Source organism: Bombina bombina, chromosome 5, assembly GCF_027579735.1.
Source record: "Bombina bombina isolate aBomBom1 chromosome 5, aBomBom1.pri, whole genome shotgun sequence".
Taxonomy (NCBI): Eukaryota; Metazoa; Chordata; class Amphibia; order Anura; family Bombinatoridae; genus Bombina; species Bombina bombina.
Genome location: NC_069503.1, coordinates 1,026,709,755 through 1,026,726,410, shown reverse-complemented (window position 1 = coordinate 1,026,726,410; position 16,656 = coordinate 1,026,709,755). Strand labels below are relative to the sequence as shown.

At 38.5% G+C, this 16,656-nt stretch overlaps 1 protein-coding gene across 2 annotated transcripts in view; it reads right to left on the bottom strand.

The window, feature by feature from the left end:
* The window catches only part of EMC2 (ER membrane protein complex subunit 2), a 224,939-nt gene that overhangs the window by 79,586 nt on the left and 128,697 nt on the right, over nt 1-16,656 (bottom strand). For both annotated transcript variants that reach the window (XM_053715284.1, XM_053715286.1), the window contains exons 7-8: nt 2,392-2,477; nt 2,162-2,221 (exon numbers count right to left, since the gene is read on the bottom strand). In XM_053715284.1, coding sequence (XP_053571259.1) covers nt 2,162-2,221; nt 2,392-2,477 — 146 coding nt within the window. The remainder of the gene's footprint in view (nt 1-2,161; nt 2,222-2,391; nt 2,478-16,656) is intronic.

The following is a 16,656-nucleotide window of genomic DNA, read 5'->3' as shown; positions in this document are numbered from 1 at the left end:
CGGGTCTTCACAGGATATGTGTGTATGCTGCAGAAAAAAACAGTTATAATATGTACTAGAAGCTAATAGAAGTATACTGCCAAAATGTTTGTTTCAAATTGAAATGCATCCATGCACATTTCATTTTTGACCTTTCTATCCCTTTAAAGTTTAAGAGAAAACTTACTTTTGATACCAATATCCCTTAAAACTTTTAATAAAATCAATAAAATAAGCTAAACATCATGTGAAAGAGTTTACAATCTCTCAAATAAATACAATAATTATTACAGGTAGAAAACCTATTTATCCAAACTGCTTGGGACTGGAAAAGGTTTGGATTTCGGAATAGTTTGGATTTTGGAATACTTCCATCTTTAAAATGGAACAGTTGGGTGAGGGCATGGAACCAACTGTAAACAACATCTCATATCAATTCAGGCAATATTTAAATTTCATAAAAACAAGAAAATTGAGAGACGCACCACTGAGGCAGAACAAAAGCTGGAAAAATGTCCATGCTTGTCCACAAGGCCAGTGCCACTCAGTGTGCTGTCTCTTTTAGCACACTATGCCTTTTCACAGAGAAAAAATATCCTGTAGCATATCAGGCTGATCTTGCCCAATGATACTCTGGCTCCGAAATACCAGACAATTCTTCTCTGAACAAGAGAAACAACAACCCCATACGTACAACAAACCCCAGAAGCCCAAAAGAGGCCAAAATGTACGTCTGGGGTTTGTTGTTTATCTCGTTCAGAGAAGAATTGCCTGGTATTTCAGTGCTGGACTGTCATTGGGCAGGGTCAGACTGATATGCAACAGGATAATTTTTTTCTCTGTGAAAAGGAATAATGTGCTAAAAGAGACTGCACAGAGTGGCACTGGCCTGGTGGACAAGCATGGAAGTTTTTCTAGCTTTTATTCTGTCTCAGTGAGTGCGTATCATTTTTCTTGTTAATATTTAAATGTCATAATACATCTTATACATGTAACTAAAGGTGGTTTTATATCATTTTTAAAATATCTTTGTGACTTACAGGCAGGGAAAATAGTAGTTTTTGATCATTTTATTTTTTTAAAAATATTAGTGAAAAAGTTTGGATTTTAAAATAAATTCAGACTTTGGAATCCCGGATTTGGGAATATGGACCTTTATCAATGTTTTAATAATAATGAATATTGCTTTTCTTCTAAAAAGTTTTTAGCGTTGCATATACTTGCTTACTCAAAAATACATAATATGTATAATGAAAACAGAGTAATTCAAGTCCGGCTTTTGGAGAAAACATATTGTTTGTCCTTTAAAGCTTTAGGCATCACAAAATAGTATTTTCAAGTTTATTTTAAAACAGATAAACCCAAGGCGATCCAGTTTATATGGATACCTACATTTACATTTTTTTAATAAAACAATCACTGCCAAGGTTATTCAAGCAATATATGGGGGAGAAAAATAACACTTTCTCTTGAGAATGTTGAGCCTTTACCAAGTGCACACAAATGAAAGGAAGGAAACAATGTGATAATTTAGGCAGGGCAGAACAACTTAAAGAAGATAAAGTGACACGCCTTTGCTTTAAAGGGAGAATAGAATTAGTACGGCAATATTAGAAAATGTGAACTAAAGCTTGTGGCTAATCCTTTCACATTGGGATTTCCTCCTGTCACTACACAATAAAACACCTAACAAAAACATTAAAATATCCAATAAACAGGTTCCTATCACATTCAAGATTCTTGGTTTCCGTGGACTTTGTGCCCTAGCAACAAAGAGCGTTGTACGAACAATATGTCCATTGTCTGATCCAGCTTAAAATGACCAGTTTAGCTTTTTGTTCCTGTGCATGTTTATATTTGTGTGTTCATGTACTATGGTTGTGTGAGTACACATACATTAATGAAATTCAAAGATAATTCCATAACTGAAATCTCAAAGCTTTTTTTTTTACCTTCCAGGTGGGGTGTTACCCTTCATACAATCTACACAGAATACTATAAAAACACAGTAAATTTACTATCGAAAGTACTTTTGTTAATATGACATACTGTACTGCAATGAGCAGGGATTAATATAAACAAACAGTATTCTGGATAAGTATATTTTCTCACAACAGTACACATTTAGGTTTGCCAGATTACAGAACAATATGCAATTTACACATTTGTTTAATAAACTTACTCATGTTCATTGATGTAAAGTTCTGTAAGTTCATGCCATGCTTCTTGGTCACCAACAAATCTAAAAGGAGAGAAAATGTTTTCTTGATGAGTAAGGTAGGGTGGGAAAAATGTGTGTAAATGAACAGCTTGGAAGCAAAGTACTAAATCAAATGCAAATTCCATTTTAATTAAAAAAAAAAAAAAAAAAAATCTGAAAAGAAAAACAAAATCCTCTTGTAAAACACTCACTGTTCAAGATACTCATTCAATTCTCTGATGGCTTCAGCATTTCTCCCCTGAGCTTTACGAATGGCAATCTTTCGCTTTCTTGTTGCCTATAGGTTGACATTAATAGAGGATTAGGTTCTCATAATTCCTTAAGGTTTTGTAAAGAAGGCAATTTGACTGTGCAAATTATTATCTCAATGCCAGTGAAATTCCACTGCTTGGTCACTGTTTGTCTTGAGTATATAAACACACCCTATGATGTCCTACTTAGACAATGTAAAGTCCCCCTTGCAATCACATTACGTAGGTACTTCTATTGATGCAAACACTGTATGCATCACTTCATCCAAACAAGTGACTGGTCAGTATCGAGTAATTACAACCCAGCAGGGGATGCTAATCCTGAGATCCTTTTCAAAGTTGTATCTCTCCTTCCTGTCATTCCTATAATCTCAGTATGTATGTCAAGGAAAAGTAGAGATTTCATTACTCGAGAAAACTGGAGTTTATTGCCAGTATATTGCGAAACCTCAAATCATTTGGAGTTGCCATCAACTAAAACTACATTACAAAAAACATCAGAAATGTAACTATATTTACCATAGCCTAAATTAAAGACATAACCTCCAGAAAAGCAAAAACACAAAGACGTTCAAACCTAATCAGGCAAATGTCAGAAATCAAATTGCAAATATTTTGTTTAAATCAGTTGCACTGGTTTTGTATTAACATTATGGAAAGACATCAAACATATGTTAAAGCACCACATAATGATTTTATTCATTTTTAGGGGAGCGTTATTCACTTGTTTTACTTTATCATTCATAACTTTTTTATTTTTTTTTATTTTAGGTGACCTTATGTGCATTCCACTAATCTTCCCTATATGGTATCCATCAGCACAACACAGATTCTTTTTTATGGACAATTTCTACCTTTATATCTTATAATATCAACAGCATATTATCTGTGTGCAACACTACAGATTTTATGTAAAGTCTGGCTGTGTGATGAACTTTGTGTATGATATTCTTTATGAGTACTGTAATAAGTTTACCATATGGAGTATGAATGTTCTAGGTTTCATTTAAAGTGATGGTAAACTTGACATGAGATTTAGCAAACATTAAAAAACAAAATCATATGCTCAGTATTGATCCTTAAAAAGGACAGTCTAGACACAATTAAACTTTCATGATTCAGATAGGGTATGCAATTTTAAACAATTTTCTCTTGGTATCCTTTGTTGAAACCTAAACCTAGGTATGCTAATTTCTAAGCCCTTGAAGGATACCTCTTATCTCAGTGCATTTTGACAGTTTTTCACAGTTGGACAGTACTAGTTCATGTGTGACATATAGATAACATTGTGCTCAGCACTGATTAGCTAAAATGCAAGTCTGTCAAAAGTATGGAAATAAGGGGGCAGTCTGCAGAGGCTTTCGATACAAGATTATCACAGAGGTAAAAAGTATATTAATATTACCGTGTTGGTTAAGCAAAACTGTGGAATCAGTAAAAAAAGGGATTATCTATCTTTTAAAAAAATAACAATTCTGGAGTAGACTGTCCCTTTTAGAAAATCTACAAATTAGGCCAAATTATAGCATGAACTATTTATCCAAATTGTCACCACAATGACTGTCAATCACCTGTGATAACCTCTTACGTTTGATAACCTCTTACTGTCAATCACCTGTAACAACCTCTTACGTGCTACATTCAGCCCATACTTTTACACCATTTATTTCCAGTATTACAGAGACCAATGGCCGAATGCCGGACCATGAACAATTTTGGGATTAGTTTAATAGCAAATAGCTGCTGCAGAAGTGTAAAAGCACTAACCTGCTCAAGTTTCAACCCTTAGCTTATGCAAACTGCAGCACTGCTGATGCATAGTAGTGAAAACACCATCCTAACCGTGCTCTCCACAGAAAACGTTGCTTGCCGGCTGGCATTATGAAGTAGCCGGTGGGGGCAGTGTACATTGTAACATTTTGTGTTATTAATAAATGTTACTTAAGCGATCCAAAGCGCAAATTAATAGAAAAAATTAACATAAATGTAATATAAGCTAATTTTAACTTAACATTAGCTTAAAAAACATTTTGATGTGTTGTGTGCAATAATTTTTTTTTTTTTTTTTAAACCTTACCTCTGGTCTCAAGTTGCACTACATATTCTAGAGCAGTTTCGCTTCTGTACAAGCGCAAACCATAACTTTTAACTTATGTAATATGAGTGCAAGTTAGTGAGTTCGCAAACCTTTGTTGAAAGTATAGGTTGCAGTAGATCAATGTCAGCCGCGCTAACCAGTCTGGTAAACGTCATTTACCACGGACTTGTAATATCAAGTTGCGCGCAATTTTTAGCATGGTCCAGCAATATTGCATTTCATTAGTGCATTACTTGTAAACTGGCCCAGTATGTAGGGAGAACATACAAACATAAAAAGTGTTGCACTAAGTATAAAAAGCCAAGAACTACTAACAAAATTTAAAAAGGTACGTGATGGAAGAAGCTAAATGACCCGTTCTCAAAATAAACCTCAACATAAGGAACATAAAAAGCATAGTTTAGATGAGTCAGGAAAAGGGAACTAATTGGGCACGTCACTAAAGAAGGTACTCACTAGCCTGTGTGAGGAAGCATGTTTAAAAGGAACACTTAAAGGGACAGTTTACTCAAAAATGTTCTCCCCTTTAATTTGTTCCCAATGATACACTTTACCTGCTGGAGTGTATTAAATTGTTTACAAGTAGATCCTTTACCCTTATATTGGCATTTTAAATAGTTGATTTAGCATGTGGTATCCCCACCTATTCTGAAAGTTTGTGGCCGCAGGTCCCAGCTATAGATAAGCTTTGTAAACACAGCCAGCAGAATAAATTATACTCCCAGTGGGATATAGCAGAGACAAGGTAATAAAATGTTGATCTTCCATTGTTCTCTCCAAGAACTGGTGATGGTTTTATGGACAGATATAAGATAAAGAAACATGTTTAGGTACACAATGTGATACAGTAATGAGATCTGATTATACCTACAAGCTCAACCCATTTTATTAGGTTGTGGCTTCAAAACTCAAAATCAGAACTTTAATATAAACAAATAAACCTTAAAAAGCTAATTTTCATACATTTTTTACTCCGCAGTTGGTAAAAAAAGCAATTGTAAACACATTAAGGGAAAACTATTTTACAGTATACTGTCCCTTTAAGTCAAAACACATTTTTATGAATCAGAAAGAGCATGCAGTTTTAAGACACTTTCCAATTTACTTCGATTATCAAATTTTGCACAGTCTTAATATTCACACTTTCTGGGGAACAAGATCCTTCTGAGCATAGGCTGAAAAAAATGGGAGAAAAAAATTAATTTGTTAGAAAAAAAAAATCTGCTTATTTGAAAGTCCTGGCCAAAAGTTTTGAATGACACAAATATTAATTTTGAAGTCTCATGCTTCAGTGTTTTTAGAGATTTTTGTCAGATGTTACTATGGTTTACTGAAGTATAATTATAAGCATTTTATAAGTGTCAAAGGCTTTTATTTACAATTACATTAAGTTTATGCAAAGATTCAATATTTGCAGTGTTGATCCTTTTTTTTTTTTTTTTTTTAGGCCTCTGCAATTCGCCCTGGAATGCTGTCAATCAACATCTGGGCCACATCCTGACTGATGGCAGCCCATTCTTGCATAATCAATGCTTGGAGTTTGTCAGAATATGTGGTGTTTTTTTTTGTTCACCCGCCTCTTAAGGATTGACCACAAGTTCTCAATGGGATAAATGTCTGGGGAGTTTCATGGCCATGGACAAAAAATTTTGATGTTTTGTTCTCCAAGACACTTAGTTTCACTTTTGCCGTATGGCAAGGTGCTCCATCATGCTGGAAAAGGCATTTTTCATCACCAAACTGTTCTTGGATGCTTGGGAGAAGTTGCTCTTGGAGGATGTTTTTGTATCATTCTTTATTTATGGCTGTGTTTTTAGGCAAATTGTGAGTGAGCCCACTCCCTTGGCTGAGAAGCAACCCACACATGAATGGTCTCAGGATGCTTTACTGTTGACATGACACAGGACTGATGGTAGCGCTCACCTTTTCTCCGGATGCCCCAAACAATCTTAAAGACGATTCATTAGAAAAAAGTCCAATCCCTGTACTTTTTGCAGAATATCAGTCTGTCCCTGATGTTTTTCAAGGACAAAAGTGGCTTCTTTGCTGCCCTTCTTGACATCAGGCCATCCACTAAAAGTCTTCGCCTCACTGTGTGTGCAGATGCACTCACACTTGCCTGCTGCCATTCCTGAGAAAGCTCTGCACTGGTGATGCCCCGATCCCGCAGCTGAGTCAACTTTAATAGACAGTCCTGGCACTTGTTGGACTTTCTTGGGCGCCCTGAAGCCTTCTTCAAAACAATTGAACCTCTCTCCTTGAAGTTCTTGATGATCTGATAAATGGTTGTTTTAGGTGCAATCTTAGTAGCAGCAATATCCTTGCCTGTGAACCCCTTTTCTGTGCAAAGCAATGATGATTGCACATGTTTCCTTGCAGGTAACCATGGTTAACAGAGGAAGAAAAATTATTTCAAGCACCACCCTCATTTGAAAGCTTCCAGTCTTTTATTCTAACTCAATCAGCATGACAGAGTGGTCTCCAGCCTTGTCCTCGTCAACACGGATACCTTTGTTAACGAGAGAATCACTGGCATGATGTCAGATGGTCCTTTTGTGGCATGGCTGAAATGCAGTGGAAATGTTTTTTGGGGGATTAAGTTCATTTTCATGGCAAACAGAGACTTTGAAATTAATTGCAATTGATCTGATCCCTTTTCATAACATTCTGAGTCTGTTTCCTCGAGGAAACGTGTCATCGCAGCAATCTGTAAAGAGCGGACTAGCCCTGTGAGAGATCTAGTCACAAGAATGGTGATTTAGTTGGGATCACAGCAGGAGCATTAAAGTTCGACAAGGATACTAACCGGCAGAGGAGCTGTATACAGTGACATTATCACTAACTGCATTTGTTTATTTTAAATCTTGTACGTGCATTTTAATATTGCGCTATTTGATTTGCCAATTAAAACTTTTACTCTTAGAGGTCCATTGTGGGCGCTAGAGTTTTTTTCTTTTATTTTTAGGTGTTAAATCATTGTCTTTTCATTATGCCCTTGTTAATTTTGCAATTCTACTGCATTGAGTGGTTCTTTAAGAGCAAGCTTAAAATTGATTAATCAGGACACAACTCTGTGTGCTAGTGGAAACTGCAGTTAAGAGATCTAAGGGCTCTAAAAATCAAATTACAAAGGGGTGAGAGAGTCTTGAAACAGTAGTGAATCATAAAGAGATGTGTTACAATCTTATTTTTTCATTTGTATGAAATAGACATAGGCTTGAGCAGAGCTACAGGCAATGGTACCATTAACACCCAAGACTGACCACTTCAAGTAACACAAAGAAGTTTATTATTATTAATACCTTTTAAGAGCGACTTGCCAGTTTAAACATACTGAACAGGTGCACCGAAAGATTTATGACTGATGGAAAATTATCTGTGCTGTAACTAGCGGCTAAAACATTACTATAAATGCCAGCAATACTTTATATTTCTCTGACAGCGAAGTAGATGGAAATCCAAAAAAAACTAGAACCGCAATGACCTTAATAAATGTAGGTGTTTAAGCTATGCAGAATATTTTGTTGTAATAAATCTGTTTCTTGTTCTAAAGTAATATTGTACCTGCATAAGCAACTAGAAGAATTCTAGGCGTCTTTTTAAAACCAGTCAGCTGTGTGCCTTTTCACACAATTACAGCTGCGTATATTCTTAACACAAAGTGCCTAAAGGTGTACCTAGGACTTCATATATTGTCAAGAGCGATGGGAAGTACTATTAGGGTCATGAAATTTAGCGTTCGGAACACAAAAAATAAAATATGTACAGTAAGTTTCATGTTAATTTAAAACAAAGTACATATACAACTTTTTTTTATGCGCCTACTCTTTATTCAGTAGAGTTTACATTAGGGATGTGCATAATTTTAGCGTTCAATAGTAAAATAAATGCCAAAAGTGGCCACAGTCTGCTTCATTTGGCACCAAATTTATTTGAGAAAAAGTGCAACACGCAAATATTAGTGGACTTATATATGTGTGTATGTTGCACTTTTTCTCTAATAAATCCAGCACCAAAAATAGCCAAATGCAGCAGACCACAGCCATTTCCAGCATTTATTTCACTAAAGAATGACAAAATAATGCCCATCCATATCTAACATTAAATCAGTCTGCTCATATTTTAATATTCATTTAACATTAGATAAAAATAGTTTTATTAAAGAAACATAAACCACCAAATCTTTCTTTCATGATTCAGATAGAGCATGCCCTTTTAAACAAGACCAATTGCACAGCACATCCTATGTCACCTTCTATGACAGTGAGATGGGATTTTCAAATAAAGATTTGTTTAAAAATAAAAAAAAATAAAAAAAAAAATAAGAAAGAAAAACTAGCACATACAGCAGCATTATGCATATCTATGGAGGGCTGTCACCTCCCTTACTGTAACGTAGAAAATATTATTTACATAATCAATTGCATACACTTTATCTGTCAGTTACTGAAATTGTGCTAATAAATGTATAGAAAACATTGCAAACGTGTGTAACGATTCTCATAAAACTAAAACCAGGAAGGCAAGAGCAATATTGAAGAGGTTTAACACAGTTTATAAATACTGCACTGCTATAATGTCGATACAATAGTTATTTTTCCTATACAATGTAATTTAAATCCTACAAGTAAGGAATGTTACTTTTTATGTACTGATATTTCTACATATATTTTATAATATTGTCAATTGTGTTTATTTCCTCCATGGTTGTATGCAATCATTTTATAGTTGGAAAGTAAACAATTAAATGAAAACATACATTATGCTTACCAGGTTATGTCCTTTCCATCTGTATGAGGAGAGTAAACGGCTTCAATCCTTACTTGTGGGAATATTGAACCTGGCCACCAGGAGGAGGCAGACACACCACAGCCAAAGGCTTAAATACCCCCCCCCCCCCCCACACTCACTTATTCTGCCGAAGGAACAAGGAACAATAGGAGAAATATCAGGGTATAAATGGTGCCAGAAGAACAAAAAAAAAAAATAAAAAAATTTTGGTCCGCCCATTGGAGAAAACGGGCGAGGGCTGTGGACTCTCCTCATACAGATGGAAAGGAAATTATCTGGTAAGCATAGTTTATGTTTTCCATCTTAATATGAGGAGAGTCCACGGCTTCATTCCTTACTTGTGGGAAACCCACAAGCTCTAGAGGACACTGAATGAAACGGGAGGGTAAAACGAGAAGCGGACCCTATTCTGAGGGCACCACAGCCTGCAAAACCTTTCTCCCAAAAGATGCTTCAGCCAAAGCAAAAACGTCAAACTTGTAAAATTTTGAAAAGGTATGTAAGGAGGACAAGGTAGCCGCCTTACAAATTTGCTCCATAGATGCTTTATTCTTGAAGGCCCAAGAGGAAGCCACTGCTCTAGTAGGAGGCTTATGTCCCGCTGTTTCATAAGCTAAGCGAATAATGCTCCTCAACCAAAAAGACAAGGAAGTGGACGAGGCTTTCTGCCCCTTTCGCTTCCCAGAAAAGACAACAAACAAGCAGAAGTCTGTCTAAACTCCTTAGTGGCTTGAAAATTGAACTTCAGGGCCCGAACCACATCCAAATTATGAAGTAACCGCTCCTTCGAAGAAGAAGGACTAGGACACAAGGAAAGAACAACAATCTCCTGATTGATGTTGTGATCAGAAACAACCTTAGGAAGAAAACCTAACCCAGTACGTAGAACAGCCTTATCGGCATGGAATACTAGGTAAGGGGGCTCACATTGCAAGGCAGCCATCTCAGATGCTGTGCGTGCCGAGGCAATAGCCAGTAAAAAGAGAACCTTCTAAGAAAATAATTTAATGTCAGGTCCATGCATAGGCTCAAACGGAGCCCTCTGCAAAACTTTAAAAACAAGATTTGAGCTCCAAGGAGGAGTGCCAGGTCGAAACTCAGGTGTGATTCTAGACAGAGCCTGAACAAAGGACTGGACATCTGAAAGCTCAGCGAGCATCTTGTGCAATAAAACAGATAGGGCCGAAATCGGTCCTTTAAGAGCACTAGCCGAAAGGCCCTTCTCCAGACCATCCTGGAGAAAAGAAAGAATCCTGGAAACCCTGACCTTATGCCAGGGAAATACACAATCTTCACACCAGAATAAGTAGGTCCTCCAAAAATTATGATAGATGCGACGAGTAACCGGCTTATGGGCTTGAATGAGAGTATCAATAACTCTCTCAGAAAAACGTCTCTTGGCTAGGACTAAGCGTTCAATAGTGACAAGGTCCATAGCCGGCAGCTCCAGCACGCTGAGCCGCCAACCGGAAATCCAGAACTCCAACAAGCATCGCACCCACAAGCACAAACTCCTGGAGTGCAGTAGCCAAAGTACGGGTGTACCACTCCACTGCAAAGTCAGGTAGAAAGAATGTAGCAGGCACTACCACAGGTGCAACAAAAATCCTTAGTTTATTGTAAAAAGATCAGAAGACGTAAAAATACAAAAATGGACAAATAAACGAAGGGCACAATAATTGCAGTGTCAGACAGACATGGTGGAGGACAAAGACAGGTGTCTGACACGTTTCGCGCCCCCTACAGGCGCTTACTTATTTTTGATGCACCTGTGGTAGTGCCTGCTACATTCTTTCTACCTAAGCGTTCAATCTTCACGCAGTCAGCCTCAAAGAATCTAGATTTTGATGAACAAAAGGACCTTGTACAAGCAGATCCCTGCGACAAGTTAAACTTCATGGAGGAGAAGATGACATCCCCACTAGATCTGCGAACCACATCCTTCGCGGCCATGATGGAGCAATCAGTATCACTGACGCCTGCTCCTGTTTGATGTGGGCCACTACACGAGAAAGGGAAAAGGTAGATTAGATTGAACCTCCAAGGCACTGCTAATGCATCTATTAGCTCCGCCTGAGGATCCCTGGACGTCGACCCATATCTGGGTAGCTTGGTATTGAGACGAGATGCCATGAGATCTATCTCCGCCATCCCCCACCTGTTGCATATCTCCACAAACACTTTGGAATGGAGAGTCCATTCCCCCGGATGAAAGGATTGTCTGCTGAGAAAATCCGCCTCACAGTTGTCCACAACCGGAATGTGGATTGCTAACAGTGAAAAGCTGTGGGCCTCCGCCCACTCCAGAATATGAGATGCTTCCCTCATTGCTAGGGAGCTTCTTGTTCCCCCCTGATGGTTGATGTAAGCCACAGAGGTTATGTTGTCCTATTGGAATCTGGGTCAAACCCAGAAGGGGCCAAGCCTTCAGAGCATTGAAGATCGCTCAAAGTTCCAAGATGCTGATCGGGAGGACGGATTCCTCTCGAGTCCACAGGCCCTGTGTCTTCCTGGCACCCCAACAGCTCCCCATCCTAAGAGACTCAGGTCCGTAGTCACAATCTCCCAGGATGGTCTCAAGAAGGACATCCCTTGGGACAGGTGATCTGGACAAAGCCACCAGGAGAGCGATTTTCTCGAGAAATGAATGATTGCTGTTCCAATGTCTCAGCATGCACAGCTGAAGAGGTCTGAGATGGAATCTGACAAAGGGGATGATGTCCATGCAGGACACCGTAAGTCCAATTACCTCCATACACCAAGCCACAGATGGCCTGGAGGTCGTCTGGAGGGCAAGACAATTGGAAGTTAGCTTGTAACGTCTCTGGTCTGTAAGAAATATCCTCATAGATATGGAATATATTATCATTCCCATGAACTCCACCCTGGTACTGGGAATAAGAGAACTCGTTTCTAAGTTTATCTTCCATCCATGAGATCGAAGAAGAGAAAGAAGCAGCTAGACCAAACGGAAGTGCAATGAACTGGAAGTGCTGGTCCATGAATGCAAATCTTAGGAACTTGAAGTGTTCCTTGTGTATAGGGATGTGAAGGTAGGCATCCTTCAGGTCTATCGTGGTCATAAATTGTCCTTACTGGACTAAAGGAAGAATGGACCTTATTGTCCATCTTGAATGAGGGGACAGACAGGAATTGTTTAAACACTTTAGGTCCAGAATAAAATGAAAAGTACCCCCCTTCTTTGGGACCACAAACAGGTTTGAGTAGTATCCCAGACCCCTCTCTACTGGAGGTACCGGTACAATGACCCCCAGGGCACTCACCACCTCCTATGACCCAGGCCCAAGAGAGAAACCGCTTCGTCTCCAGACACCGCACGGTCAGGAAGAAGAAAATCACTGTAACCACACCTGGTCACATGGTGCACCATGCAGGATCGCCCTGCACCACTAAAAGCATGCCAAGCCTAACAGGTTGCGCAGCGCTCTAAAGTGAAAGTAAAACCTGTACGTTCCAACATCTGCCTGAGCCACATCTCACACATGCCACAGCATAAACACAATATTAAAAATATGTGATTAATCCCTCCTGTTCAATAATCCCCTTCCGGAGACATTAACCCTCGATTCCATGCAGGTAAAAGGAGTCACACTGTGACCATGTCTTCTTGCGTTATCAAATGTGTATAAATTCTGTAACTATCTTACCGGAATCTATGCCGTGGAACAGAAACATAGCCTCTCATGTTTGACAGTCTTGTAGCATCGCTCCTGACATGGACTTGAGTGATACAAGCAGGCAGTGAAACTCGTCAACACTGATTGCTTAGGAGCTGTTAATATGAGTCTGGATGGGTTTGCAGAAACACTCTCCCTGCATCTCCAGACTGTAACATTCGCCAATGATCTCACTGAGAGGTTGATAAGACTATTTAAAACTCCAGTCCCATTTCGAAGAGTACTACCCTCCATTAGGAACTACTCATTATATTCTGACACTTCTCTGCCAACCTCCTGTGACGAAAGGCAAAGAATGACTGGGGGATGAGGGGTTGGGGGAAGTATTTAAGCCTTTGGCTGGGGTGTCTTTGCCTGCTCCTGGTGGCCAGGTTCAGTATTCCAACAAGTAAGAAATGAAGCCGTGGACTCTCCTCATATTAAGATGGAAACCATTATTTCGAATTTAAAGGGATATGAAACAGAAAAACATAATTTAAGAACTTACCTGATTAATTAATTTCTTTCATATTGGCAAGAGTCCATGATCTAGTGAAGTATGGGATATACAATCCTACCAGGAGCGGCAAAGTTTCCAAACCTCAAAATGCCTATAAATACACCCCTCACCACACCCACAATTCAGTTTAACGAATAGCCAAGTAGTGGGGTGATAGAAAAAGAAGTAAAAAAAAAGCATACAAAAAAAGAGGAGGAACTGGAAATATAATTGTGCTTTTATACAAAAAATCATAACCACCAGAAAAAGGGTGGGTCTCATGGACTCTTGCCAATATGAAAAAAATGAATATATCAGGTAAGTTCTTATATAAATTATGTTTCCTGTCATGTAATTGGCAAGAGTCCATGAGCTAGTGACGTATGGGATAGAAATACCCAAGATGTGGAAGTCCACAGAAGAGTCACTAAAAAGGGAGGGATAAAATAAAAACAGCCATTTTCCGCTGAAAACAATTAAATCCACAACAAATTAAGTTTTTCTCATAAATTGAAAGAAAAACAAAAAACTTAAAACATAAGCAGAAGAATCAAACTGAAACAGCTGCCTGAAGAACTTTTCTACCAAAGACTGCTTCAGAAGAAGCAAATACATCAAAATGGTCAAATTTTGTAAATGTATGCAAAGAAGACCAAGTTGTTGCTTTGCAAATCTGATCAACTGAAGCTTCATTCTTAAAAGCCCACGAAGTGGAGACTGATCTAGTAGAATGAGCTGTAATTCTCTGAGACGAGGACTGTCCCGCCTCCAAATAAGCTTTATAAATCAAAAGCTTCAACCAAGATGCCAAAGAAATGGCAGAAGCTTTCTCAACTTTCCTAGAACCAGAGAAGACAACAAATAGACTAGAAGTCTTCCTGAAATCTTTAGTAGCTTTAACATAATATTTCAAAGCTCTTCCAAAGAATGCAAAGATCTTTCAAGAGCATTCTTGGGATTAGGAGACAAGGAGGGAACAACAATTTCCCTACTAATGTTGTTATAATTCACAACCTTAAGAAGAATTTTAAACAAAGTCCGCAAAACAGCCTTATCCTGATGGAAAATCAGAAAAGGATACTCACAAGAGAGAGTAGACAATTCAGAAACTCTTCTAGCTGAAGAGATAGCCAAAAGAAAAAACACTTTCCAAGAAAGTAGTTTAATATCCAAAGATTGCATAGGCTCAAAAGGAGGAACCCGCAAAGTCTTCAAAACCAAATTCAGACTCCAAGGAGGAGCGATTGATTTAATAACAGGCTTGATACGAACCAAAGCCTGAACAAAACAGTGAACATCAGGAAGCTTAGCAATCTTTCTAGGAAATAAAACGGAAAGAGCAGAGATTTGTCCCTTCAAAGTACTTGCACACAAACCTTTATCCAAATCATCCTGAAGAAACTGTAAAATTCTAGGAATTCTAAAAGAATGCCAGGAGAATTTATAAGAAGAACACCATGAAATATAGGTCTTCCAAACTCGATAATAAATCTTCCTAGAAACAGACTTACGAGCCTGTAGCCTAGTATTATAGAAACCTCTATAACTAAGCACTAAGTGTTCAATTTCCATACCTTCAAATTTAACGATTTGAGATCCTGATGGAAAAAACGGCCCTTGAGACAGAAGGTCTGGTCTTAGAAAAGTGGCCAAGGCTGGCAACTGGACATCCAAACAAGAGTTAAAACCTGTGAGGCCACGCTGGTGCTATCAAAAACACATACGATTGTTCCATAATGATCTTGGAGATCACTCTTGGAAAAAGAACTAGAGGTGAAAAGATATAAGCAGGTTGGTAAAACCAAGGAACTGTTAAAGCATACACCATCTCTGCCTGAGGATCCCTGGACAGGTACCTGGGAAGTTCGCGTTTAGATGAGAAGCCATCAGATCTATTTCTGGAAGACCCCACATCTGTACAATCTGACAAAAGATATCTGGATGGAGAGACCATTCCCCCGGATGTAAGGTCTGACGGCTGAGACAATCCACTTTGAAACTGTCTACACCTGGGATATGCACCGCAGAAATTAGACAAGAGCTGGATTCTGCACAAGAAAGTATCCGAGATACTTCTTTTATAACTAGGGGACTGCGAGTCCCACCCTGATGATTGACATATGCCACTGTTGTGATATTGTCCGTCTTAAAACAAATTAATGGTTCTCTCTTTAACAGAGGCCAAACCTGAAGAGCCCTGAAAGACTTGCATCTATTGTCATCACAGTCCAGGTAGGACGAACAAAAGAGGCCCCCTGAAATAAACGATGATGGTCTAACCACCAAGTCAGAGAGAGTTGAATGTTATGATATGCGAGTATAATCCCTGCACCATTGATTCAACATATAAAGCTGCAGAGGTCTCATATGAAAATGAGCAAAGGGGATCGTGTCCGATGCTGCAGTCATGAGACCTAAAACTTCCATGCACATAGCCACTGAAGGGAATGATTGAGACTGAAGGCTTCGACAAGCTGAAACTAATTTCATTTGTCTCTTGTCTGTTAAGGACAGAGTCATGGACACTGAATCTATATGGAAACCTAAAAAGGTTACCCTTGTCTGAGGAATCAAGAAACTCTTTGGTAAATTGATCCTCCAACCATGTTTTTGAAGAAACAACACTAGTTGATTTGTGTGAGATTCGGCTAAATGTAAAGACTGAGCTTTTACCAAGATATCGTCTAAATAAGGAAACACTGCAATACCCTGTTCTCTGATTACAGATAAAAGGTCACTAAGAACCTTAGAAAAGATCCTTGGAGCTTTTGCTAGGCCAAATGGAAGAGCAACAAATTTGTAATGCTTGTCTAGAAAAGAGAATCTCAGAAACCGAAAGCGGTCTGGATGAATCGGAATGTGAAGATATGCATCCTGTAAGTCTATCATGGACATACAATGACCTTGCTGAACAAAAGGCAAAATAGTCCTTATAGTCACCATCTTGAAAGTTGGGACTCTTACAAAATGATTCAAAAACTTCAGATCCAGAACTGTCCTGAATGAATTTTCTTTCTTTGGGACAATGAATAGATTTGAAAAAAAACTCAGACCCTGTTCCTGCAACGGAACTGGAATGATAACCCCTGAAAGCTCTAGATCTGAAACACACTTCAGAAAAGCCTGAGCCTTCACCGGAT